Consider the following 26,353-nt stretch of genomic DNA (forward strand, 5'->3'; position numbering starts at 1 on the left):
AAAGGTGTAGATGATCAGTAATTTACCAGCTTTACCAGAGCACAACCAGCGCCTCGAAAAGCCAGTCTCCTCATTATGTCTGAAGGCCAAGTGAAGCCAGTGGGAGAAGGAAGGGCTTTAGAAGTGCTGATTCAGTGTTAATATATTCAAAACTGAAAGAGAAGAACAAGGCAGAGAAAGGGGAAATAAAAAAAAAAAAAGGTCAGAAGGAATAAAAATGAGTACGAATAGATAGAAAACATTCAAGTAGAACTGCTAAAGAAAGAGAACTGGAAAACATAAGCATATCAATTTTCTTGAGCCAAACTGCTGCAAAGGCTCAGGCACTAACAGTACCTGACATTTCTTTCCATTTTAAAACCAAATGCTTTTCATATACTTAAATAAGGCTCACTGATATTCCCCTTTACTCACATGGAATGACTGTCAATTCCAGGAATGAAGCATGCCTGCCCAAATGCCCCCTAGTCAATAAGAGCAGAGTTCAATCACAGAGCTGGAATGGAGAGTGAACACATGTGGAAGGCTCACATATGACCCCAAGTGTTGGCAAGCTGGAACAAACCAAGAATGGCCCATGTGAGCAGTCTGGAAAACTCCGCCCCCCCCCCCTAAAAAAAAATTCAGAGAAAGACATTTCTTTCCAAAAGTCCTAACATCATTGGAAAGACACCACACACACATTTAGAAAGATTAAAAACAAAACCTTCAATCATTTTGTCAGATCAAAATTACCTTAATAAATAATCCAGTGAAAAGCAAATGACAAAAAAATGTAAATCATTGGTATGTGTAAACCAGTTTAGACCACACAATATCCCAAAGTCCTTAAACCATTCAGTTTCCCTGGTAAAACAAGAAAAAGATGCAACTTCAGGATAACTTTCAATTATTTTCTTATTCAATGGACACATTTTTAAATGTATTTTGGAAGCTGGCAAGAAAGGCAATGTGACCTGGCAGCTGGGAAAGGTAACATTGAGATCAGAAGACCAGAATGTGAGTTTCAAGTCCCCCACCTCACATGATCTGTTTGATGTTACTTGAGTCACAACCTTTTGGATCCAGTTCTTCACTTCTCAAATGAGAGCAGTCAGATCTACACATCTCCTTTAGATTACTGGGGCTGTGAAATGTACATGAAATCACTTTGAAACCTCAAAGCGCAGCAAAGAAGTTTCAACTGTAGGATTACATGCTCCCCTGGGAACAGGAAAAGCATTTTATTCATTTTTGTAGCACTGGCTTATAAAATAGTATTTGGTATAATATGAAAGATCAATTCATCTTTTTAATAACATATTAAAAGTATACATAAGTGGGACATTTAAAGTTTGTGCAATTTAAAAAGATTATGATGAGCATCCCTTCAGCAATTTTTTTCCCACAAAGAGGAAATAGATTCTGGAGCTCGAGATTCTGGAGCTCAGTTACAAGTTTTAAAATGGCACTGATTATAATTACATGTCAAAAAGTCTGACAACCAACAAATTACAGTGGACACTAAAGAATAACTTTACAATGTGCAACTAGGAAAATATTTACTCATTACAACCATATGGTATATTTTGACAGCTTATTAACTTTTAGTACCCTCCTTTATTTCTCTTGATACTCAATACTGTAATGCATGCTTAAAACAAGAGTCTTGGAAAACAGAATTCCAAGGGAAAAAAACTTATAATCCTTTCTGGAAAAAAACACCCTTAACATTGGCATTCACAGCTTTCTGTATTTATTCTATGCTTTGCCTTTTTTTTTTTTTAAAACAAAAGTGTTAAACCTTATGTATTATTTTGTAACTTGTGTTTTAACTTACGATTCTTCTGAGTCAACATTTTTCCACGTGATGTTTGATGGCTTGATAATAGCTTATCATATAGATACACTACAACTTACTAATCTTGGGATTTTGGATAGAATATTAACATGTGAGGTATTGTGTAGACCCAAAAGCCAAAGAAAACGATCAAGGACCTTCCTTTTACCCACACACATATTTGTTACTGTCTTAATTGTAAGTATTTCTTCAAAAGATACTTTCTAATCTTCCTTTGAATTTTAAAATACAACAATATGTTAACAAGTAATAAAGCAAAATCATATTACTCTTAATGGGGAAAAATCACCTCAAAATCATTTTTGAGGAGCCCTAGTTTTTTGGAAAATAAGTTAATAATGTTTTATTCCAACATGTTTCTCTAACTATAGCAATAATTTCTATATCTGCTATACCATGTATTTGTCTTTTTTCAGTATTTCTTCTACATTTTGCCAATCTTTCTTCTTTTAATCACCAAAATCTACCGTATTACAACAAAACTACGCTTCTCTTTCAGTAAAAAAATTAAAAAGCAGGAAACGTACACAGCTTTAAAACCTCAATTTTTTGTGGTTTCATATAAATAAGATAAATAGCCTCTACTATAAATACAAGTGCCATTGATAAAACACTCGGTCTTAACACAATCATCTGTAAAATGTAAAAAAAAGAAAAAAAGAAAGAAAGAATCGCTAGTTGAGTTTGCGTCCGAACCGACAACAACAAAAAAAGGAGGCCCTGACCTGCGGAAGAAATGAAAGACTTTCCGGACCTGTCACTGGTACGGGGACTAAGGGAAACGTTGACAGCTTTGAAGCTGCCCGCGACAAGCGCTCGGCCAGCCGCCGGGGCGGGAAAATGGGAGCGAAGTTTCCGGGCCGCGGTACGCCTTTGTCCCCACCAGCAGGTGCGGCAAAGCTGCCGGGCCGTCCCGACGCCCGCCGCCGAGCCCCGCCCCGCGCGCCGGGCCCGACCGGCGCGTCCCCACGGCCGGGGCGGGGCCTCCGCTGCTGCTCCCGCCCGCCGGGGCCCACACAAAGGCCCGGCAGCCGGCCGAGTGGGAGCGGCCCCACCCGCCCCGGACCCGGCCTTACCCAGCCGCTCCGTCGTCTGCAGCCCCGGCCGCGGTCGCCGACCGCCACGCCCCGCCCCGTGGCCGCCACGGCTGCTGCTATTGCTCCTCCGGCTGCGGCCGCTGCCGTCGCTCCAGCACCCGCCGCCCTCACCGCCCTCACCCCTCCCGGTGCCGCCGCAAAACCAATCCCGCGGCCGCCAAGCGACTCCAGCTCCGCACGACACTGCGTGCGCGCGCACGCGAGCGGGCGGCGGCGCTCTTTACGGCGGTAGCGTCAGTGCGTGGCGCTCGCGCTTGGCTGTAGTTCACACGTGGCTGTGTTGGACGCACGTTGTAGCCGCAGCCTCTTCGGGTACTTCCCTTCTCGCTACCGGGATGAAGCGACCGAGTGAGTGGCGTCGGGAAGCGGGTGTGGAGGGGACTCTGTCTCTGCTAGCTTATGCACCACCGGGCGCTCTTCTGCGGGAATGGAGAGCCTGCGGGTAGGCCGTCGTGCTGGTCCACAGTTGAACCGAAAGGGGGAAGGCCCCACGTTCGCCGCGCGCCTGTAGTACGAAACGAAGACATAAGTGGAGACTAGGCGAGGAAACAGTGTCTGAACCAGGTTTCGGGCCCAGACTTTTCTCCTCGGCCACGTTCATTTTGGTCCTGGTGAGGTCTGAGATCCGCCTCTGAAAGCCACTGTTTGCTTGTAACTTTTGTTTCATGGTGTTTGACGAGAAGTGGCTGCCGTTAGGGGTCTCATGCTCTTGTATGCAACTCGTCTATATGGGAAGAGTGGGAGCAAGGAAGCTGGGCTCTGCTCTGCATCTATGGAGTCAAATTTTCTGGGATTTTAGAGTGGCGCATGTTTATTATCCACCACGTATGATACTTAGGTTTGAGAGTTAATTAACTAATAGGAAAAGGGACGTGATTCCAGAGCACACCCACTAAAAACGAAACAAATTGATCATTTGTGTCTAATCCTTCTGTGACGGGTTTCTTTGTAGAGTTAAAGAAAGCAAGTAAACGCATGACCTGTCATAAGCGGTATAAGATCCAAAAAAAGGTAAGTCCTGTGCTTGGGAGAACTATATTAGAGATAATGCTAATATGATTTCTGCTCCACCTCTCCTCCACTAGAGGGTCTGGATTAATAGGTTTTCACTTAATGAAATCGAACTTAGACTCTTCATGAGCACAAGTTCGTAGGCATCAGGAATATGGCTGTGGTGATGTGCAGTAATTTGGTGAAAGAATGTAAACTCTGATCAGTACGTTAGCCTTTGCAGAGACTCAACTGGTGCCTTTTTTTTTCTTTGCTATTTTATACATAAATATGCATGTTGTATATATAGTTACAACTTTAGCCACATTGGCTAGTAAATTTCATAAACTAAGTAAAAATTTTTATCATGATAGGTTCGAGAGCACCATCGAAAATTGAGGAAGGAGGCCAAAAAACGGGGTCACAAAAAGCCTAGAAAAGACCCAGGAGTTCCAAACAGTGCTCCCTTTAAGGAGGCTCTTCTCCGGGAAGCAGAGCTAAGGAAACAGCGAGTAAGATATGTTAGCTGAAACTTTGAACAAGTGACGTGTGGGTATGTGTAGTTTTTGAAAGTAAAGTAAATTGCCTTGGCTCACCCATTTCTCTTGGTTACAGCTTGAAGAACTAAAACAGCAGCAGAAACTTGATAGGCATAAAGAACAGGAAAAGAAAAGGAAACTTGAAACTAACCCTGGTGTTAAGGCATCTAACTTGGAACCTGTGAAGGAGGTATAATTAAGTCTCCTTGTGAATGAGACTTCTACTGTAGAAGTAAAAGCACACTCAGGGCAGGGGCTATTGTGCTTCCTGGGCAGAAAAAGAGTTCTGTTTTATTTATGGAAATAACAATTGGAATGTCCCTAATTAGCTGCGGGAAGTGGAGAAAGATGTTACAACTGAACTGCTAATTGTGTCCTTTTTTTTTGTTTGTTTTTATCTTGTAGGAATCTGGGCAATGCAAGGCTAAGAACAAAACCAAGTCAGGCAAACAGAATCCGAAGAAGTTGTATTGTCAGGAACTTAAAAAGGTATTTTAGTCTAGGTCAGTGGGTAAAAATGGTAATGAGGTTGGGAAAGACTGGAGTCCTTTTTTCCTGATACAACTGTGAAACGGTGAAAGTGGAATTCACTTGAGCTAGAAAAATTTTTCAGAAAGTTGGCTTATCCTATTTGTTTATTGTGGCTTAGTCTATTTAGGGCCTCTTCTGTTTAGCTAAAGGAGATACTCTTATGGTTTAAACTTTTTGCATAGGAACACATTTCCTATAAGTATGATTTTTAAAAGTGGCACTTTATGTTAAAGGAACATGACGGTGTAGGGCTTTTTAAAATAGGGGAAAATATGGGGTGCCTAGGTGGCTCATTCAGTTAAGTGTCCAACTTGATTTCAGCTCAGGTCATGATCTCATGTTTTGTGCAGTCAAGCCCCCACATCCATGCTCTTAGCATGGAGCCTGCTTAGGATTTTCTCTCCCTCTCTCTGTCTCTCCCCCAACATGCAGGCACTGGTGCTTGCTCTCTCAAAAATAAACTTTAAAAAAAAAATTTTTTTTTAATGTTTTTTATTTCTGAGAGAGAGAGAGACAGCATGAGCAGGGTAGGGTCAGAGAGAGAGGGAGATACAGAATCCAAAACGTGCTCCAGGCTCCGAGCTGGCTGTCAGCACAGAGTCCAATGCAGGGCTCAAACCCACAAACCGTGAGATCATGACCTGAGCCGAAGTCAGACACTTAACCAACTGAGCCACCCAGGCGCCCCCAAAATAAACTTAAAATAGAGGAGAATACATTAGAGCAACCAGTGTGGAAAAAGTCTTTAAAATGCTCTGTTGAAGCCCACGTGAAGGAGATCAAGGAGTGTCTTGGCATAGCTGCTCCCCAGAACTCCCATCCCAAATGCCTGTTTTCCCAAGCTCACTCTCCTCTGTGAACAGAACAGGACTGCTACTCAGCAGTCTTGGCAGGGCCACAGGGGGCCTATCAAACTACATAATTCACTGTGGGAGGGTTCAAGACAGTCGGGTATTTCCACCTTTGAAATCCACTTTGATGAGAGACCAGAGGCTGCCAGGCAAACGTGTTTTTTACTTTCCTGTGAGAAATGATGGATATGTGAACATCCTTCATGCCAAAGAGAAGACAAAAGATCCAACATCGAGTTCACACTGTTGCAAAGTGGGAAACGCTAGTATATTTGTATGAAGGTGTTGCCAGAGTAAGGGATGCTCCTCTGATAGTCTCTGTCTTGACAGGTGATTGAAGCCTCAGATATTGTGCTGGAGGTGTTGGATGCCAGAGATCCTCTCGGTTGCAGGTGTCCCCAGGTAGAAGAGGCCATTATCCAGAGTGGACAGAAAAAGCTGGTACTTGTATTAAATAAATCAGGTGAGCAAAAGGGATGCATTTTTTGTTCCATATGCACTAGCGAGGTATGAGGAAAACATGTGAACAGTCTGATTTTCACTGAAGACTGTTAAGATCCAACTCTGATCTCAATAAAGCCAGTGCATATGGTCTTGTTGCCAAAGACCATACTGGGCAATGGGTGGAGATAATTTTCTATAAGTGATTAATTGGTTTCAGCTATCCTTTTGACATTCATTACTTAGCACTTTATCTTATGTAGGAGTGTAAGCTTCTGTATACAGCTTACTGTGCAATGTATTTCACATAGGAAGGAATGGCAGTGTGCCATATTCCCAACACCTGCATAATGTCCATATGTAATAGTATTTATGTGAAGTGCAGGTACATATGGGTTTGAGCATCAGGGCCGGGAAAACTTGGGAAGCAGAGAGTAAGAATGGGTTCCACAGTTATTGCTGGGGCCAGTAAACATTCCAGAAATTTTGGAAACATAGCCTTAGAGTTAGTAGGGTAATAATCTACAGGTTGACTTAAACTTGAAAGGGTAAGCCTTACAGAGGAGAAATGAAGAAATACGGAGGTATAGATACTGAAATCTGTTGAGATAAGGGCAGCATAGTAGGGAGCTTATCCTCTCTCCCCATCTTCCACTTAAATCATTTTGAAAAAGCTGTAGAAACAAACCAGAGTGAAATCCAGATAATGCATATTCCTGTCAATAAAATGACCAAATTGGAGCATGTGTCTTATTCCTAATTCCTATTAGATTTGGTACCAAAGGAGAATTTGGAGAACTGGCTAAATTATTTGAAGAAGGAATTACCAACAGTGGTGTTCAGAGCCTCAACAAATCTGAGGGACAAGGGCAAGAAGATAATCAAGGTATTTTGCACTGTTAGTGGGAAGTATGGTTCTTTCAGATTTCGGATGGCTGAAATATGATGAGTGTAGAAAATCTTGATTAAAAATGAGAACTCATAAGATCCAACTCTGATTTCATCCACAGATAATCTGAAAGATAATAGTGTGATTTTAATAGCTGGGTTCTGGAGCCAGATTGCTTGGGTTTTATCTGGTGAGTTACCAGAAGTAGTTAAACTTATTTGGAATTTTATGTAGCATTTGAAGTTAAGGAAGCGAGCTCCATTCAGAAATGAAGGCTGTGTTGGGAAGGAAGGCCTTTGGAAGCTGCTTAAAAGTTTTCAGGAGACTTACGGCAAAGCCATTCAGGTTGGAGTCATTGGTGAGTTTCAGTTCAACACATTTTATGTATTACTTCTTATGTGCCAAGACTTTTTCCATGCTAACTGTGTGGGATTGGTGCTAAATAAAAGGCTCATTCAAACATTAGCTTCTTGCCCATTTCAAACACACACACAAAAAATGTTAATTGCTGCCTATTTCAGTCTTTTTGCCAGATGTGTACTGTAGGAGGTTGGCTTCTGAAAGCTCCTACTTTACGTGAATTAATAATCCTATCCTTGATTACTTGTGCAAGAAATGAAGATGCTGAGATTGGTCTTAGTGTTGAAATGAAGACACTCAGATCCAACTCTGATCTTGCTCTAAACGTCAAGCAAATCTAAAATAAGGCAGTGGGAATTTTCTAATTCCAATATAAAACATAATGCCTTTTGTTCTGTGGATTTCCCATTTGTAGGTTTCCCAAATGTGGGGAAAAGCAGCATCATCAATAGCTTGAAACAAGAACGGATATGTAATGTTGGTGTATCGATGGGGCTTACAAGGTAAATTGAGTTCTTACATAATTGTAATATTTTATCATAGTTGAATCAATATTTTATTATGGATAGCTCAAGAAAGACCATTTTCTACTCTTTAGAGATGTCAGGGAAAGGAATAGGGTTAAGTTAGTGCTAGGTTTAGGGAAGAATGGATCTAGTTTGAAAGACAAGCAAATAGATTGGGGGGGATTATTATTTATGGCAGAGGAAACAGCATGTGTTTAGGTCAGTAGATAAGCTGTAATGTAGTGTTTCTCTTTAGAAGGAGATGGAGCACTGTTAAAGAGTTTCAGATAAAACATGAAGCAAATGATGATAAACTGGATCTGACAGACGGTGCTGAGTTTGTTCAATCCAACCCTGAGCTTCGTGTTCTCTCTCATCGTTCAGATAAACCAGTGCTCCCATCAGTTACCATCCCTCTTGTTCTAGGTGCATGCAGGTTGTCACCCTGGACAAACAGATCACAATCATAGACAGTCCAAGCTGCATCGTGTCTCCGCTTAACTCTGCCAGCACACTTGCTCTGAGGAGTCCAGCGAGTATTGAAGTGGTGAAACCAGTAGAGGCTGCTAGCGCCATCTTGTCCCAGGCAGATGCTCGACAGGTATAAGAACCTCTTCCCTTGAGCTCCATTTTCTCTTCATCATAAGCCTTTAATTGGGAGATTTTTCAAGGCTTTTTACACTATATGAGATGAATGACATTTTCAGTTTTCTTTTTTTTAAGGTAGTACTGAAATTTACCGTCCCAGACTTTAAGAATCCTCTGGAATTTTTTACATTGCTTGCTCAGAGAAGAGGACTGCACCAAAGAGGTGGAAGCCCAAATGTAGAAGGTGCGGCCAAACTGATGTGGTCTGAGTGGACAGGGTAAGACTTCTTTCTGTTGGCATTTTAAGGACCACATGGAATGAAGAAGGCACTGATTTTTGACAGATCTTATTTTTTTTTTTTAAATGCTTATTTATTTATTTACTTATTTATTTATTTATTTTTTTACAAATAGTTTATTGTCAAATTAGTTTCTACATAACTGACAGATCTTATTTTGAACACTAGTGCCTCTTTAGGTTACTATTGCCATCCCCCTACATCCTGGACTCCTCCTCCGCATTTTAACGAGGGCATCATGACAGAGATGAAACAGGGCCTTAATCTAGAAGAATTAGAAAAGAACAACGCACACAGCATACACAGTAAGGAGGACTTGGGTTTGCTGTCTTCGTTGGCTGATGGTGCAATAAAGGTCTCCTGTTTACACGGGCTATGTTCCTTCCCTAGGCATCAGGGGCCCTCGTTTAGCCAGTAGCATCCTTTTCCAGTCTTCGGGTCTAACAAATGGAATAATAGAAGAAATGGACATACCTGAAGAACTGCCAAAACAGAAAAAGAAACAGCAAGGGGAGGGGGAGGACCACCTCGACCTCAACAGTGACCAGGAGAGTGTTGACGAAGAAGCTGATGTAAGTATGTTGCACACAAGTTGCTGAAGCTTAAGTACATTTTCTAGCATTAATGTTTAACAAATGGGAAGGGGCTGAAGGTAGAAATTAAACAGTTCATGACAGACTGCTCCCCACCCCCACCCCCCCCAAAAAAAACCCCAAGAAAACCTAAGGTTTAGTATTTAAGGTTTGGAATCATTAGTCTTAATTTTGTGTATCTCATTACAGGTACCTTCAGAGTCTTTTTCCAGATGTGCAGTTACTTAGATTAATGAGCAGACAAGGGCTACTAATCTTGCACTCTTTCTCTTTGTCCCACAGGAAGAGAGCTTAGCCATGGTCCCAGAAGAGGAGTCCTGGGCACTGCCTGAGGAGTCTCAAGCAGGTGGGCTGGGTGGAGGGATTTGCTAATGACAGAGCAGCATGTTATTGAATTTTTAACCCCAACTTCTCTTTTTCTCCAATATAGATGAGTCAGCACTATCTTACATCTCAGATAAAATGACCGAAGAGGAAGATGATGCTTATGACTTCAGCACAGACTATGTATAACAGAACCTTGTCTTTTTAGAAGGTGTTTTTTTTTTTTTAAACATTTTGAGCGGACTACTAAGCTCTTGTATTGTGTGTGATGTATAGCTTGTTGCTGTATGCCACAAGCTGTGTAAATTTTGTAAATATATACTATGGTACACTCATTTTTTTAAAAATGAAGCAATTCATAAAGTGTCTGAATTCTATAGAAGCACCGCTCTTAACACACAACTGGATAGAAGTATAATTACTTGGAAGCAAAGCATCAGACACCTATTGAAAAATGTAGGTTTCACTTTATTAACAGATCAGACCACAGGTTAATGTTACAAAATTAAAACCAAGCAGTAGTGTTGAACTAGCTATACCATCCCTGTCAGTCTTTCAGCACGGTAGTAAGCAAACATGTGGTAAGGCAGATGGAGACATACATAGCCTATCTGGGAAGCTGACTGCTAAACAGGGTAGTTTGTCCTCTTTACCCAGCTGAAAGGTCCTTCTTTCCATGGGTTGCTGCAGATAAGCATTGAAGCCTTGCAACTGATAATTCCCACGCATACTGTCTTCCAGGATTTCCTGAGAAATGCTTATAGCATAAATTATGTTTTATTTTGTATTTGAGATCTCCATATGTCTTCGGATCAGGCTGAATTTGCCTGTGGGGTCTGGAATATACCATTTTTCCCAGACATCGGAATAGGAAGCAGTTCTTCCCCATGGCTTAAAGTGACCATTCCAATGGAGTAACTTGGCAGCCTTTACAAACTGGGGTGAATATCGTTTTCCAGCACTGGAACCTTACATTGAGAGAAAAAGAGCCAAATGATTATACCTAGTACTAATCAGAAGTATGAATGCTACATCAAACTCCAGAAAACTTAAAGGAAACTGGATATATCCATCCTTGAGAATAGACACTTAATTCTTTACTAGGTCAGACCTTTGGTTAATTTTTTCAACTTACCAAGGTGGCGGACATTCCACATGGGGTCGATTGTAGAGTGCTGTTGATAAAATACAATCAGCAGAGGAGGTGTTGTGGTGCTGCCAGCCAATGTTCTGCTGTACAGTCCCTCTCTTGGGGGGACAAATGACAAATATAAGCTGTTACTGGAGAATTCTTAAAAATTCCTCTTAGACAAGATCACCCGGGTTGAAATAAGCATCTTTACAGCTTGGTCAGCTGTGTACTTACTCTACATTGAGTTTCATCCATTTTTCCAGCTGGTTGGTTATATTCTGTCTTTTCCATTCTGTCAAGTTTGCAACAAAAACTCCAGGATTAAATGAGCAGGTGCTGGCTTTCATGGAAAGTTTACGAATTCTCTCTTTTTTATAGTCAAGATAGCCAATGTAATTGTACTAAAACACAAATGGGATAGATAGGTTTACTGCTTCAAACAGAATAGATGTAAATGATAGCCAATAAAGAAAAAACCTGCTTATTAAACTACTCAGACTATTAGCAAAGGGGCTCTTTGTAAAACAAAGAAAAATGACATTTGGGAGATGCATGGGTGGCTTGGTTAAGTGTCCAACTTTTGATCTCAGTCCAGGTCATGATCTTGTGGGATCCAGCTCTGCACTGACAGCATAGAGCCTGCTTGGGATGTTCTCTCTCTCTCTAGCCTTCCCCTGCGCACATGTACACCTGTACTCCCCTTCTCAAACATTTAAAAAAATTATTTTAAAAAAACATGACATTTGGGATTCCAAATTAAAATAGGAACCTAGAATAAACATAAGCCAGATATTCAAGGAGATTAGGTTAAAATCATGAGCCAACTCACAGAAAAGCAGCCTTGAGTTTTGGGATGAACTGGGGAATGGAAAATGCAGCAAAAAAGAAAGAGCGCCTTGATTTTGCTGCCTCTCCCCATTACCTTGCAACATACAGCATGGCGTGTCTATGTAAGATCTTTAATAAGTAATTTACCTGGTTCCCTGCTCCACGGATGACCACTTTGGTAGAGGCTGAGTCACAATCTTCTGAAAATGCAGCTGCGTGCCCTGGCTTCAGTGGTGTATTGTAAAGGGCAAGAATATCCCCTGAAACAGACAAGGTATAAAATTAGATTTATTTATTTAAGATTTACACTTTGAGTTACATCAAGATACCCATTCCTCCCACTTAGGATGACCTTTTATAGGATACCATAAATAAATAACTGTTACCACCCATGGTCTGGACAGAGAACAGCACTACTGGCGACAGTCATTGGTACCTTGCACAATTACATCATCATCCATATATATGGCCTTCTTTGCACTGGGAACCAGAATTGGCAAGTAGAACCTTGCAAAGGTTAACTGGAAAAGGAAAAAGAGCCATTGGCATAGGATTCATCAGTGGCTATGCCTTTATCAGAAACTCCCAGCGTGCTCAGTACCCATGCAGGATAAGAGCTGAAAGTCTCTTAGAACTGCCCAAACTTGGTCCCCAGGGAACCATACCCAGGTATTCCAGTCATTTCCTAATACAGTTGACTCATGAATAATGTGAGGTTTAGGGCCACTGGCCCCTTGCACGAAAATCCACATTACAACTGTTGACTCTTCCCAAAACTTAATAGCCCCCTGTTGACCAGAAACCTTACCTATAATAATACATTTGTATGTATTATATGCAGTATTACAATAATGGAAGCTAGAGAAAATGTTAAGAAAATTGTAAGGAACAAAAATTTATAGTGCTATATCAAAAAAAAAATAATAATAATCTGCATATAGGTGGACCCATGCAGTTCAAACCTGTTTTTGAGTCAACCAAACTCCCAAGTACAAACAAGGATACATGGAACTCACTGGTTTTATGGACTCCCCCTGGTCAGGATCTTCCTTTACTTTCCCTTCCAAAAGTTTGGTGTCAAAATCCACAATTTTGTACCTGATGCTTTTCAAAGTACTGCTGCTGAGCCAGGACCTGATGAAAATCACCAAATTTCAGTTTTAAATAACCATGTCCCCAGGGGCGCCTGGGCGGCTCAGTTGGTTAAGTGTTCAACTTTGGCTCAGGTTATAATTTCATGGTTTGTGAGTTCAAGCCCCTCATCAGGATCTGTGCTGACCACTCAGAGCCTGGAGCCCGCTTCAGATTCTGTCTCTCTCTCTCTCTGCTCCTACCCCACTTGTGCTCTGTCTCTCTCAAAAATAAACATTTAAAAGTTTTAACAAATAAATAACCATGTCCCCAAACTACAGCTTTCTCTTTGTGCCTTCCAATGAGGGCATAATGTAGTTTAAAAGAAACCCTGGGCACCAAATAGATATCTTCAAGCCCTTTTACTTCTGTGACCCTTGGTTTCTTCATCTAAGTGAAGGGATGACCATCACAGTCCCTGCCTGAACCAAGATTCTGTGGTGATGGATAGTATTCCCACCAAGCTCACACTAAGGATCACTGCTGGAGAAAAATAAGTTGAGGACATCCCATCATCACACGGACCAATCAACTCTTGTTTTTCCAAATACGTGCTGAAGAAAATAAGTCAAAATATGATGGCAGTGAAAGCTAATTGTCGACAATGCTGGTAGTCAGCCTGTTCTTATAGACTGATTAATTCACTGTAATGACTAAGTAATTCTTCCACCTGTGTCTAAGGTACTAGCTGTAAGTCTGCACATTTTTCCTGTAGTCTATGCAAATGCAGTATTTGTTTCTACATTATTTTAGATGGTTTTGGAGTTTTTATTTTTTTAATGTTTATTTTTGAGACAGACAGGAGCATGAACAAGGGAGGGGCAGAGAGAGGGAGACACAGAATCTGAAGCAGGATCCAGGCTCTAAGCTGTCAGCACAGAACACCATGTGGGGCTTGAACCCATAAACCGTGAGACTGTGACCTGAGCCAAGGTTAGATGTTTAACCAATTGAGCCACCCAGGCACCCCTTGGAGTTCTTAAAAATGGAAAAAATAATAACTTTCACAAACTAAACATGAACCATGGAGAAAGCCACAAGGACAGAAATGTTTTAGAACAGTGACAATTGTTAGCCTATTAAATAAGATACTTCTTTGAATATCATAAATCTGAATTCAGAGCATTTTCAAGACCTGGATGAGACCATCAGATTAGGATTCTATGACCAATCACAATTATAGAAAGGAATGTTTACTATTATGTTCTTAATGGTTTTTTTTTTTAATATATTTCCTCATTTGCAATACAGTAATCCTCTAAGTTGGATATTTTCACCCCATACTTAAAGATGAGGAAATGGGCTCCAAGGGGTTAAGTAATTCTCACCATTCACCAGGCCAGGATATGGATTCCGTGTCTATATGCTCACTTCACCATCCCACCTTGCCACTGCTCCCCCTACCCATTCCACTCTAGAACTAACTACTCAAGATGTGTCCATGAGATAAGGAACTTGTAACAGAATGTAAATCAACATATTGCTTCCTTCGCCGAGAAACTTATTACTAAAAAAAAATAACTGATTTGATAATGTATGTATGACACAATTTACATCTTGGCACAAATTCCTTATATTCTTTCTCCTACCTCAGGGACATGTTTATGATACAATCAACGGAAAAAGCTGTCATGTATAGTTTTTATGTGGTATGGTCTCAATTCTATAGAAGTATATACATATAGAAAAAAACATTCCTGGATTGGCAGCTGGCCTGGTCTAGAGCATCCTCTAGAAGCAGAGGCATCAGGCAAGCAGAGCTCACCGGAGATGGTCTGCTGTACCATTGAGCGTAACGATGTAGAACATCACATTGGAGCGAGTATTGTGCTGAATGCTGTTTATGGCTGCAACGGCCCCCCCGAGCCTATCTTCAGATGCAGCAATGACCACAGGAATCTCCTCTTGTCTCCCATCTACAGCTTGTCGGGGAACATTTGGGACAAAGTCTATGGGCTGAAACCCCACAATTCCTGAATCTGCAAAGAACACACACAAGGAAAGTATTGTGATACAAAACCTCATTAAGCTTTTGATCTACAGCCCAAGACATGAAAAGAGGTAAGGTGAGGATTATACTTACTTCATTCTTCTCCCATTACAACGTGAGGCATATAGCCCAGAAATTGTTTTTTCTATACGTAACAAAGCTTTTAGAAAAGTAGAAGCATTAAAAAAAAAAAAATTGGTGGACTGAATTCTGATACACTACTGGTGGGAATACAACAGAATCTTTCCAGAATGTCTTTTTAGCAATTTGTATGAAGAACCTTAAACAGGTACATGACCTCTGACCCAGTAAATTCCCTTTGCCTCTCTTAAGGACAAATCTGACAGATAATCTAAAGTCAAAAGTTTGTTTATAATTGTGAAAACCTAGAAACAGGCTAAACCATTGTTTTTCAAACCATGAATTATGTTGCATAAATAATCAATTTGGTGGGTCACGATCAGTATGTGAGTAGAAAAGCAGTTCCTAAATTGGAATAGAGCACCAAATCAGGAAAGTATCAGACCACACACACACTGCAATTCTAAGTACTGTTGTAAACATTCCTTTTTGCCTCTTACAATATATATTCATTCATTTACATTCGTTGGACACTGAGCACCTAATATGTGCAAGGCAATAGCTAGTCATTGGGGTTGTAGCTGTAAATAAAATAAAAATCTCTACCACAATGAAGGGCAGATGGACAATAAGCAAATACAGGTGTAGATTTGGGTGCTATATATAATATGTTTCTTATTGTGGGGATGCCATCAAAAAAAAGTCTGAGTCACATTGTTCCAAGACTTTTTTTCCGGTGGAAAAGAAATTATGTGGCGTTAAAATTATATATGGGGATGCCTGGGTGGCTCAGTCGGTTAAGCATCTGACTTCCGCTCAGGTCATGATCTCATGGTTCGTGGTTTCAAGCCCTGTGTAGGGCTCTGTGCTGACGGCTAGCTCAGAGCCTGGAGACTGCTTCGGATTTTATATCTCTCTCTCTCTCCTCAGAAATAAAACCCTCCCCTGCTCATGCTGCCTCTCTCTCTCTCTTTCTCTCTCTCAGAAATAAAACATTTAAAAAAATTTTTTTAATAAAATTATATATGAAGAATATCTACCATCACGGTGACTTGCTTCAAATATAATCACATGGAAAAACATGTCATTGTAGTTTATATATTACATAATCTCATAAAAGAAAAAATATATACACAGAAAAAAAGCAAGGAAGCCACTAAGCCAAAATTTTAATAATAGCTATATCTCAGCAATGAAATAATTTTCAATGAATATTTATTGAGCACCTCCTGTGTACTAGCCATCATCTAATTGCATGGGAGATAAAGCAGTGAACAAATTATTCTGGTGGAGCTTGAATGCTGTTTTCATTTTTATAAATGTTCCCACCATATATTACTTTATGTATACATTATACGTATCATAGATTACTTTATGTATACGTTACACATACATATGTAAATACACAGTTATAAAACATGCTGTCAGAGCACTCCATAAAGGTGAGGCAAAAGCTATTAGTCTTTTCTTGTTCTGGTCAATGAGGGTGGGTAGCAACTGCAAAATGATTTTTGACAAGCATCCTGAAACCTCCCAATACCGAAGTAAAGCAATGGAATCATCCAATAAAGTGATTTTTTTTTAAATCAGTTAATAAGGGCTTCTGGTTTTGTCTTACTACTTACAGTCCCAGCACTACTGCTCCACACATTAAAGGAAAAACAGGTGAAGGAAACGAACCCCACTGACACTAGTAAACAGGGCAGGCATCCAGTAGAAGCCTCACCTACCTGTCCCCACCTTCTGAAGCCCTGCAGCTCTGCAATGAGCAGATAGCTCGCCTCTAATTTGGTGAAAAGGGGTCTGTGCTGTTGTCAGATCAAACAATTAGCAAATCTCCACACAACAGGGAAGTGGGGGTGGGGCTGTAAGAACTCCACAGTCACCATCACCTTTTCCCAGAGTCCAGCAGCTTTTATAAGGACAGGAAGAAACCTTTTCCTTTAGCCTAGTGATTTAACTTTTAGGATGTGGGACACAGGGAACCCTGGGTCCTCAACAGACGCAAAAGCATTAGTAAGGGTTCCCATACCTGAAAGCTCATTCCTTAGCAAACTGCTCAGGCCGAGGAAGTTATGGTGCAAAACCAGTAAGAAGAGAGCAACGACCAGGATCAGGATAATGATGTTTACTAAGACAAAGAGGAAAAGCCTGCATTATATCTCTTTACCTTTTGAGCAGCTATAAAAACAACAAAATTTGTAGAAAGAGCATACCTTTACGGAATGACATCTTTCTCTTCTGTCTTACGTATGCATTAGTTTTTAATCCTACAAAACAAAAACAAGCGCCCAAAGTCAGCAGGTACATGAAAATGGCTGTTGAAATGCCTCAGCATTTTACTTAGGTAGAAACAAGAAATGCATACAAGTATTTTCTGCCAGAAGCTCACTCTGAATTAATAGTTTCCAAGAACCCCATTTGGGATCTGAATTTTATATAGTAGTCATGGTAATAAAATACCTGCAAATAACCTGGGGGAAACAGATAGCCTTGTATATTAAATGTCACCAGATGAAAAGCAAAATAAATTCCACCAAAAAGACTACTTGAGGTCTAACCACTATGGAAATGTTTTCTGAATAAATTTCTACTCAAAATTTCTAGTTAAATTAGCTATGGACTCTGTTGTCTAGAACCTGAGGTCAGCCTCACTGGCACAAAATGTCCCTGTTCTGAGTTGTATCCCATTCAGGTTTAACTGGAATTAAAGAGAAAAAATTTTCTGTATTCATTTAAAACAAAATTTCATTTAAATAGAAATCCGTTTAAAGCAGAGAAACATTAATTTCAAAAATGTACAAAACCCAATTTTGCTATCAAAAGCTGAGATTGCTGTTTTCAAAAATTAAAAATCCGCTAAAAAAAAAAAAAGCTTTTTCAGGGCTTCATTTCTGTTGGTTAACACTCATCTCTTCCTAAAGTGGCATCTAATACTGTCACTTAGCCTGTGGCTTATGCTCCTCAGTTCATCTGATGCCTTCTCTTTAAAAAAGATAATAGGAGGGCCTGGGTGGCTCTGTCAGAAGAACATGGGGTTGTGAGTTCAAGTTCTGCCAATGGATGTAGAGATTACTTAAAAAATAAATTTAAAAAAATCTAAAATAATAATAAAGATAATTTAATGAAAGTGAGATTGTGTGTGGAACAAAATTAAATGATCTGATTTCTACAACAATCTCTGGGTAATGTTTCCTTATAAAAACAGATTTATCCAACCAGGGGTTTTATACTCCTATCTTTGAGACCTTTACCCTTTTCTACTTCATCTTCCCCAGTGGAAGCACCTAACATTTACATAAGGCTATTAACTTCACAAAGCACCTTGAATTATAGCATATTTCTAAAATCGAAGTAGGGCTGCCTGGGTAGCTCAATCAGTTAAGCATCTGGTTTCAGCTCAGGTCATGATCTTACAGTTTGTGGGTTCAAGCCCCACGTCGGGCTCTGTACTGACAGCTCAGAGCCTGGAGCTCTGATTCTATGTCTCCCTCTCTCTCTACCCCTCCGCCATTCACACTCTGTCTCCCAAAAACGAATGTTAAAAAAAAATTTTAATAAAAAAATTAAAAAATAAAATCAAAGTAAGTTTGAATTAATTTCATCTGAAGTGTGTGCCTATCAGGCACTTGGTTTCTCAAGGCCTTTGAAAAAGAAATATATTGAAGTGTTGTTTTAAGAATTGAGATTCATAGACCAGACTACAAATTTGGGAGAAAATAATTCAGACTCCCAAAGAACAATCCAAAACACACACACACTCTCTCCCTCTCTTTCATTTCTTTCTAGAGTAGTATATATAAAGTACATTATACCAATGAACTTCTCTAAAGAATGCATTATATACCCTGAGCAGTGTAGTTATCACATGGTGGGCTGAGCCTTACCTACAAAAACTGGTTGACCAGAAGCCCCACAGACAAAACTCTTAACATCTGCCTGTCTGGAGCCAATTTCCACCACAATTAAAGAGAACTGCCTCACTTGAATAAATCTCATTTAACTTAATATTACAAGGGACAGTATTTTAGCTCAACAACATCCAGTAAGTTACTTAGAGATAGTATATGGATTGAGGGGTACGTGTATTTGTGCTCTTAACAATTAGCTAGACACAAGAAAACCACAATCCTGGCAGGTACTTGATGTGCTTAACTAAATTAGCATGGCAGATACTATTTGCTTCTAGAACTCTTCCACAGTTATCTATCTGCAAAATGCCAATTATTATGAAGTATGTCTGATCTATATTTTCTTTCCTGTTGCTTTTCATTGTAATGAAATTCACTGATCTGGTTAGAAAGAATTCTCAAAACCTCATGTCGACCCTGGATGTGTAATAGTGGCTATGTTTTTGTAAGAGTACACAGCTATGAACAATTTGACCAGCAATATTCAATTTTTCGCTAGGAAAATTAATTATTTTTTATTTAGAAATTATAAAACCTTCACATTCCCAAATCACTCACAAAACATGCATATACACACAACCAGGGCGAGCATATCCAAAAATAATGGGTGAAGAAACCTGAGGGAGAAAGAATACCATTTTTTTTTTAACTTGCTAATTACCAGCATTAGTACCCACATTCTTGGCAGATGTACCCACCTTTTCTGCTTTCCCTCAGAAAGCAGAAATCCCAAGAAAGGTCATTCCACCGACGCTCTGTAAGCTAACCTCTACTTGTTTCCTTGGTGCGGCATCAGCAAGCTCCTTCACTCTCTGCTGGATCACACCCATCAGCATATTATCATGCTCTTACACTTTCCAGTTAATTAAAAAAAAAAAAAAAAGACACCACTCCCCTCCCCCAGTTGACCCACAGACCCATTTTTCTGCTCCCCTCACTCTAAACGCTTGAAAACATTGCATCTCTAGCTCCACTTCCTCTCCTCCTCTTCTTTTAGCCTCCTCCAACCAGACTTCTGTCCCTACTGCTCCATTCAAACTGATCTTGTTGAGGTCACCAAAGACTAGGTCATCTTTTTTTTTTTTTTTTAATGTTTATTTAGTTTTGAGAGTGAGGGAGGGGCAGACAGAGAAAATCTCAAGCTGACTCCACATCCAGGGAGGAGCCCAATACGGAGCTCAATCTCACAACTGTATCTCATGCCAAGGTCATCTTTCTGTCCTGTTATCCATCCCCTCAGAAGCCATCAGCAAAGTTTACCACATCCCCTCAATTACGAAATCCTCTCATTTATTTTTTTAATGTTTATTTTTGAGAGAGAGAAACAGAGCATGAGCAGGAGACAGGCAGAGAGCAAGGGAGACACACAATCTCAGGCAGGGTACAGGCTCCAAGCTATCAGCACAGAGCCTGACACGAGGCTCGAACTCACAAACGTTGAGACCATGACCTGAGCTGAAGTCAGTTCTCAGCTCAGAAAGGGAACACAATCTTTGATAATGGTCATGAAAACACATTTCAACATAAGGAACGACATGGATTCCAACAGAGATCTCTCTCAAATGGAAGCTGACAAGCAACTTCCTTTTCTCATCATATCTTCATAGTTCAAATACTATAATGCCTCTATAGCAACTGACACACTGTAAAGTGCATTTAAAAAGGGATAACACAGGGGTGCCTGGCTGGCTCAGTCGCAGGAGCAAGCAACTCTTGACCCCAAGTTGTCAGCTGGTGCCCGTTTTGGGTGTAGAGATTTCCTAAATATTTTTAAAAGGAACGGGGGGTAATACAGAGGGATATGTCTATTTCTACATACAACAAAGTCTATTAAGTCTCTGCCAGGCTGAAAAGTGGAACGGCACTAAGGATATATACCCACTTTCTCCTACCTCTTCATCTGGCTAACTCCTACTTGGCTTTCCGGACTAGAGGGAGGCTCTCCCAAACCCCACATTCAAGCTGCACCTGCCCTGAGCTCCCACATCCCCTAGCCCTCCCTATTCCAGAATAAATCTGGCTGCCATTTATTTCTAGGGTTATGCCATTGTCTCACTTGACACATTCTCGGCTCTAGGAAGGTAAGGATCTGTGTGATGTTGGTCACAGCCGTATCCTAGGCCCACTGCATGTCAGAGAAAAAGGTACCACGAATGTGCTGAACATATGAATGTGGACGGCAGCCTGCCCGGGGAGAGCTGAGCATCCCACTGTCTGCGACCCTGACACGCAAGACAGCAAGGGCCAGGGAGCCACCTGGGATTCACAGGACCAGGTTAGGTAGGGCGGTTTCTCTCCAAAGCGTGGGCACCGCATACCGCTCAGAGGAACAAGGGAGGGCCTAAATTTTTGAGGTAGACACCAGCTTTGAATGAGGCAAAGCGAACCCTTGGCCCCCATAGGGAGAGACCCATGCAGCCGGCGAGCGTGTTGGACGGCCAACCCGGGAGACTCCGAATGGGAGCCATCTCTCCATTTCGGTGCAAGGGACGGCCGAGGGCGGGTCCCCTCTTTGAGATGATGCTCTATCGACAATGTGGCCCGGGGTACTCCCCTCGAAATTATAAGGGCCAATAGGGGTCCCTTACGCTTAGAGGTGATAGGGGCAGTGTGACGCTCCGGAGGACCCCACCCCCACGCCCAGAGACCCCGGGTTAGGGCCCGGGCAAGCAGTTCCTCCCGGATGCTCCCCGCAGCCGCCCTTACCTGCAGCCAGAGAGGGAGGAGCCACCGTCCGCGCCCCGGCCCGCCCCGCCAGCTCAGCACCCGCGCGGCAGGCCCGGGGGCCCAGTCCGCCGCCGGGCCACCCGCCTCCCGTGCACTCCGGACCGAGCCCGCCCTTCCGCTAGCTCCGCGGCCGCCGAGCAGTCCCGAAACTCGAAACCCGCCAGCGGCTCCGACTGCAGGAGCGTGGCGCCAGACAGGCGCGCCGGGCAGCCCGGCCGCCGGGGTCCTCGCCGAGAAATGCCGGTCGCCATGGAGACGGGGCGCGCGCTGGCAGCCGTTAGGCCTCGGGGACGCCGAGGAGAACAGTTTGGAGGGCCGGGGCCGCGGCTCCCGGCACCCAACGTTACTGACGGCTAAGCCCTCCCGGCCGCGCGATGCCTCCGCTCGACCACCACCGTCACCACCTCAGCCCTCGCGGGCAGTGCGCCGGGCTACAGCCGGCTCTCAGAGAGCAAGTCGCCTAGCGATTGCGCGGGGCGGGGCCGCCGGCCATTCGGGTCTGTGGGAGACATCCGCTTCCGGGGCCAAAGCCCTCGCGTTGCCCGGCTCTGCGACTCCGCCGTGCTGCACCTGGTATCAGACCCCGGTCCCTGAGTCGCTCCTGCCTTCGCCCTGCTGCCAGCATTCTCAGCCAGTCATGTTGGAGCATCTGAGCTCGCTGCCTACACAAATGGTGAGGGCTCGACCCCAGGACTCCCCGCACGCCTCTCTCGAGCTGCCAGTTCCGTGGACCTAGTCTCTTCCCTAAATTGTGCTTCCCGGGTCCCCATCTCTCTTCGCCCGCGAGGAGCTCCCTGCTCATGCGCCGTTAGGATGCTTCAGCTTCCCCAGAAAACCCAGAATTTCATTCCTTGCCCAGCTCTTGGGGAGGCCCCTGATGTTGGGGTTGCCCGGTGCCAGAGTTGTCAGGCCAGGGTAGTAACTTGCCTCTTCTGTGGGGGAACCAATTCCTGCTTTGCTCTCCTTCGCTTCTAGGATTACAAGGGGCAGAAGCTAGCTGAACAGATGTTTCAGGGAATTATTCTTTTTTCTGCAGTAAGTATTGGTTTTGCGTAGTATTCTTTCTTTTCTCCCCCCCCCCCCCCCCCCCCCCCCCCAGCCAGCTTGACTATATTTAACGTACTTCGTTTATCTCCAGATAGTTGGATTTATCTACGGGTACGTGGCTGAACAGTTCGGGTGGACTGTCTATATAGTTATGGCCGGATTTGCTTTTTCGTGTTTGGTAAGAAGTTTGTGGATATTTGGATGTCCGTGGCAAGTTAAGTTTTCTAAATTGGGTTGGTTTGGTTGGACCTAGCGGTGAGAACCAGCACCAGCTTTTCAAAACTTCCTTTTTGCCATCAGCGTTTCACCCTGTTTCCATCACTGGAAAAGTAGAATACCAAATAAGTGTCAGATAAAGTTAAGCTGCATAAAAGGACACAGTTCATTTTTTATGGCAGCTGCTCCAAGCAGTAATCTTAAACTCAAAATTAGCAGTAATTTCTTACCGTCTTCACAGTGCTCTCTCCTCACCTTTTAGCTCTTAAAGCCTATGTGTAAATGGTGAGGCCTGTTTGCAGTCCTTAAAGTATCTTGTCTGGGTGGACAAGTTTTCATTGGAATGTCAGTTTTGCTGTTGTTTTTACTTCTAGTAACATAGAGGAGTTATTTGGGAACCAGATATTGCACGTCATGCTTTTTTAAACTTTGAATGTTTAATATTGATGGATTTTTCTGTTTTGGCTCAGTTGACACTTCCTCCATGGCCTATTTATCGCCGGCACCCCCTCAAGTGGTTACCTGTTCAAGATTCAGGCTCTGAAGACAAGAAACCAGGGGAAAGAAAAATTAAGAGGCATGCTAAAAATAATTAGGGTTTTCATGATTCAGCTTGACTACTGCACCTGCTTTCATTTTGTGTGAGATGAGCTAAATTGTTTTCATATCCACATGAGCTGAAACCCACCTCTGCTCCTCCAGTGCAGCTGTGTATAGATTTTGTTCTCTTTATATTTCACTTCTAACTTAGTTGGCTTTTGACATGTAATTATTTTAGACCTTCTCTTCATAATCTTTCTCTGAAATGACTGCAGAAAACCCAAATATGCAAAATTTCTTTCAGGTCTACAAAAATAATGAATAAATGCCTCATAAAAGTATAATTTGACTGTCAAAGTTTTATAATTCATTGTGAGTGGTTAAATTGTTTTAAGGTTTTCAATTAAAACTCAGTGCAGGTCTATGTCTAAAGAGTCTTTTATTCATTGTTTTGCAAGCGAACCTACTAGTAAAAGCCAGAGTTAGAAGTTTGTGGTTCTGAAAGCGTAACTGAGCACTGTTTCTATTTTCTGTTAGCAGCACGTTCCTAATCTGTGTCTTGAAATTTTCCAGAGGCCTGAAAAGTGTTCTAAAGGTTTTGTGTGTGGAATGGGAGTGGGAGAGTTATTATAGGTAATATTCTATTTCTCAGTACAAGAATATAGGACTTAATAAAATACAAGTTTAAAAAATGAGAACAAAGACCTTAATAAACCAAAGTCAGGAAGGCTTAAAAAAAAAAAAATTAAAACAGCATAAATAAGACTAAACATAATTAAGAGTAATAAATGTGATTTAAAAGTTAGGAGCTCCCAAATAGTGTTAAAAGTCAAGTTACCTTGGGGCTCCTGGGTGGCTCAGTCGGTTAAATGAACAACTGTTGTTTCAGTTCAGCTCGTGATCTCACAGTTCATGGGTATGAGCAACAAGTTGAGCTCCACGATGATAGCATGGAGCCTGCTTGGGATTCTCTTGCCCACCCCCCTGCCCCTCCTGCACACATGCTCTCTCTCTCTCAAAATGAATAAACTTAAAAAAAAATGAAGTTACCTCACCCAAAGGTTGAAAACTGGAAAAAGGATATATAAGGCAGATGCATGCAGAAGAGAGGGGTAAGTAGAAAGCCAAATACTTAACGTCAGAAATGCAGCAAGGAGGGACCTCTCATAGCTGCCAAAATGTGGCTGTTCTGAATCGTTATGCATTAAATAAGACATGAAATGTGGGGCGCCTGGGTGGCTTAGTCAGTTAAGCGTCCGACTTTCGCTCAGGTCATGATCTCACGGGTCGTGGGTTCGAGCCCCGCGTCGGGCTCTGTGCTGACTGCCAGCTCAGAGCCTGGAGCCTGTTTCAGTCTGGGACTCCCTCTCTCTCTGACCCTCCCCTGCTCACGCTGTCTCTCTCTCTCTCTCTCCTATAAATAAATAAAAACATTAAAAAAAAAAAGACATGAAATGTATAAAAAAAGAATTTTACGTAAGAGTTTGGCAACGCTCCCATTCATTCGGTAGGAGACAAATAACTACCTTTCAGATTTTGGTAGGTAAGTGGGCAGGTATTGAAAGGAAGACTTCTGCACTTGTTCTCTATCTTAGAACATCTTCCCAGATATATGGGACTTGTTCTTTCCTTTCACTCAGGTCTGATAGGACTATAAAGAAGCATCTCCTACTGCCCTATCAAAAAAAAGTGGTATGCCCCATCCTATATGCACTGATAGATCTCACATTATATACTTTTTCATTGCTCCCGTCTCCCTCCACAGAATGTAAGCTCCATGGGAGGGAACAAGGATCCTGCTTTGCTCACTGCTGTTTGCCCAGTACTTCTAAGAGTTGGTGAGACATTGTAGATGGTCAATAAATAATGAATGATTCAGAGCTGCATTATCCAATATGTTGTCATTAGTCACCTGGTCTATTTAAATTTAATTAGAACTAAAATTAAAAGTTGAGTCCCTCAAACTAACCACATTTCAAGAGCTCAAAAGCCATATATGACCAGTGGCTACCTTTTCAGAGAATACAGATACAGAACATTTCCATCTTCACTAAACTCTACTGATCAGGTCTTATACAGGTTTGAATAGATAAAGGCAAGTGATTGTGTCTGTGCATAACAATTCACCTTTATTAAATGCCCATAGGACCTTTCCATCTATTGGCACTGAGCCACGGTGAAAAACAATCCCAAGAAATAAAAGTTAATGCAGGTCATATTCAGTAACCATACTGCAGTGTAGCTGGAGCAAGGAGAGAGAATTTTCTTGGCTTTCTCCCCACCCCTCCGCCCCGCTGCCAGAGAGAGCCTGTGAGTGAGCACAAGCAGGGGAGAACCAGCGGGAAAGGGAGGGAGAGAATCTTAAGCAGGCTCCATGCTCAGTGCAGAGCCCAATGCAGGGTTTGATCTCACTACTGACTGAGATCAGAAGTCAGACGCTTAACTGACTAAAACACCCAGATGCCCTAAATTTTTTTTTTGGCTTTCTAAATACACGTATCCCCTACTTTCCAAAAGCTCATTTCATGCCACTTCACTTTTCTGAAAGTCTTACATTACTACAGTAATGGTTTTTTTCATAAAAGCGAAAATCCTCTTCAGATTTCTTTCAGTTAGCAAGAACAGGTGCTACTGTAGGTCTTAAGAGCAAAGAACTTTTAGAAAGTGGGAGATACTCTTTGTTTTTCACCATTTCAGCTTACCAAAGATTTCATAGGAGTGCTCTTTTTGGATAACAAGGGAAATATGTGTATGGAAATTAAGGAATATTTCTTAAAAGAGAAAAAAACAATTACTGACCATTTAAATCCTGTCAAAAATATAGGCGAAAATATGGCCAAAGGTATAATGAGAAAAAAAGTCATACTGTTAAAGGTGTTTTATATTTAAGAAAGATAAAAAA

At 41.8% G+C, this 26,353-nt stretch overlaps 4 protein-coding genes and 3 non-coding genes across 15 annotated transcripts in view; 5 read left to right on the forward strand and 2 right to left on the reverse strand.

The window, feature by feature from the left end:
- PBRM1 (polybromo 1) overlaps positions 1–3,008 on the reverse strand; it is a 117,312-nt gene extending 114,304 nt beyond the window's left edge. For 5 of the 6 annotated variants that reach the window (XM_039243634.1, XM_039243637.1, XM_039243636.1 and 2 more), the window contains exon 1: positions 2,917–3,008. The gene's annotated coding sequence lies outside the window, so the exon portion shown is untranslated. Of the gene's footprint in view, positions 1–414; positions 555–2,916 lie in introns of all 6 variants that reach the window. The other variant, XM_039243633.1, reaches the window with a different exon arrangement.
- Positions 3,009–3,166: 158 nt separating this feature from the next.
- On the forward strand, positions 3,167–10,183 carry GNL3 (G protein nucleolar 3). Its single transcript, XM_039243638.1, has 15 exons — positions 3,167–3,285; positions 3,890–3,948; positions 4,302–4,439; positions 4,543–4,656; positions 4,872–4,955; positions 6,179–6,311; positions 7,060–7,175; positions 7,413–7,536; positions 7,954–8,041; positions 8,471–8,645; positions 8,768–8,910; positions 9,100–9,236; positions 9,322–9,503; positions 9,807–9,870; positions 9,955–10,183. Exons 1-15 carry the CDS (start codon positions 3,273–3,275, stop codon positions 10,035–10,037), a joined length of 1,653 nt encoding a protein of 550 aa, XP_039099569.1. The 5' UTR covers positions 3,167–3,272; the 3' UTR covers positions 10,038–10,183.
- On the forward strand, positions 6,353–6,429 carry LOC120239455. Its single transcript, XR_005530434.1, has one exon. It is a non-coding gene; the product is annotated as a small nucleolar RNA SNORD19 (small nucleolar RNA).
- LOC120239451 lies at positions 7,219–7,299 on the forward strand. The gene has a single exon (XR_005530431.1). It is a non-coding gene; the product is annotated as a small nucleolar RNA SNORD19B (small nucleolar RNA).
- Positions 8,336–8,412, forward strand: LOC120239450. Its single transcript, XR_005530430.1, has one exon. It is a non-coding gene; the product is annotated as a small nucleolar RNA SNORD69 (small nucleolar RNA).
- Positions 10,184–10,295: 112 nt separating the features above from the next.
- On the reverse strand, positions 10,296–21,753 carry GLT8D1 (glycosyltransferase 8 domain containing 1). 4 transcript variants are annotated; one of them, XM_039243642.1, is made up of 10 exons: positions 21,628–21,753; positions 17,227–17,280; positions 17,043–17,141; positions 14,705–14,918; positions 12,825–12,942; positions 12,245–12,329; positions 11,956–12,068; positions 11,215–11,381; positions 10,984–11,096; positions 10,296–10,816 (listed from the first exon to the last, which is right to left on the reverse strand). In XM_039243642.1, the coding sequence occupies exons 2-10, from the start codon at positions 17,240–17,242 to the stop codon at positions 10,626–10,628; spliced, it is 1,116 nt and encodes a 371-aa protein (XP_039099573.1). In that variant the 5' UTR covers positions 17,243–17,280; positions 21,628–21,753; the 3' UTR covers positions 10,296–10,625. The 4 variants fall into 4 exon arrangements, with proteins under 4 accessions (XP_039099573.1, XP_039099570.1, XP_039099571.1 ...); XM_039243639.1 differs by lacking the exon at positions 21,628–21,753 and adding an exon at positions 19,620–19,733; XM_039243640.1 differs by lacking the exon at positions 17,043–17,141 and having other exon boundaries at positions 21,628–21,729.
- Positions 21,754–21,931: 178 nt separating this feature from the next.
- Positions 21,932–23,875, forward strand: SPCS1 (signal peptidase complex subunit 1). Its single transcript, XM_039243643.1, has 4 exons — positions 21,932–22,321; positions 22,624–22,683; positions 22,787–22,873; positions 23,382–23,875. The coding sequence occupies exons 1-4, from the start codon at positions 22,286–22,288 to the stop codon at positions 23,505–23,507; spliced, it is 309 nt and encodes a 102-aa protein (XP_039099574.1). The 5' UTR covers positions 21,932–22,285; the 3' UTR covers positions 23,508–23,875.
- The last annotated feature ends 2,478 nt before the right edge of the window (positions 23,876–26,353 follow it).

The sequence above is a fragment of the Hyaena hyaena genome, unplaced genomic scaffold, assembly GCF_003009895.1.
Source record: "Hyaena hyaena isolate Hyena2069 unplaced genomic scaffold, ASM300989v1 scaffold_231, whole genome shotgun sequence".
NCBI classification, from domain to species: Eukaryota; Metazoa; Chordata; class Mammalia; order Carnivora; family Hyaenidae; genus Hyaena; species Hyaena hyaena.

Bases quoted from the DNA above. Each gene is read 5' to 3' on its own strand.
- GLT8D1 (XM_039243642.1), bottom strand. The intron at 11,382-11,955 runs GTAAATTACTTA...TTTGTGTTTTAG, and splicing joins TCCGTGGAGCAGGGAACCAG to TACAATTACATTGGCTATCT. The intron at 11,097-11,214 runs GTAAGTACACAG...TGTCCCCCCAAG, and splicing joins TGGATGAAACTCAATGTAGA to AGAGGGACTGTACAGCAGAA.
- GNL3 (XM_039243638.1), top strand. The intron at 6,312-7,059 runs GTGAGCAAAAGG...AATTCCTATTAG, and splicing joins ACTTGTATTAAATAAATCAG to ATTTGGTACCAAAGGAGAAT. The intron at 8,911-9,099 runs GTAAGACTTCTT...TTTGAACACTAG, and splicing joins ATGTGGTCTGAGTGGACAGG to TGCCTCTTTAGGTTACTATT.
- SPCS1 (XM_039243643.1), top strand. From the start codon at position 22,286: ATGTTGGAGCATCTGAGCTCGCTGCCTACACAAATG. The intron at 22,322-22,623 runs GTGAGGGCTCGA...CTTCGCTTCTAG, and splicing joins GCTCGCTGCCTACACAAATG to GATTACAAGGGGCAGAAGCT. The intron at 22,684-22,786 runs GTAAGTATTGGT...GTTTATCTCCAG, and splicing joins GAATTATTCTTTTTTCTGCA to ATAGTTGGATTTATCTACGG.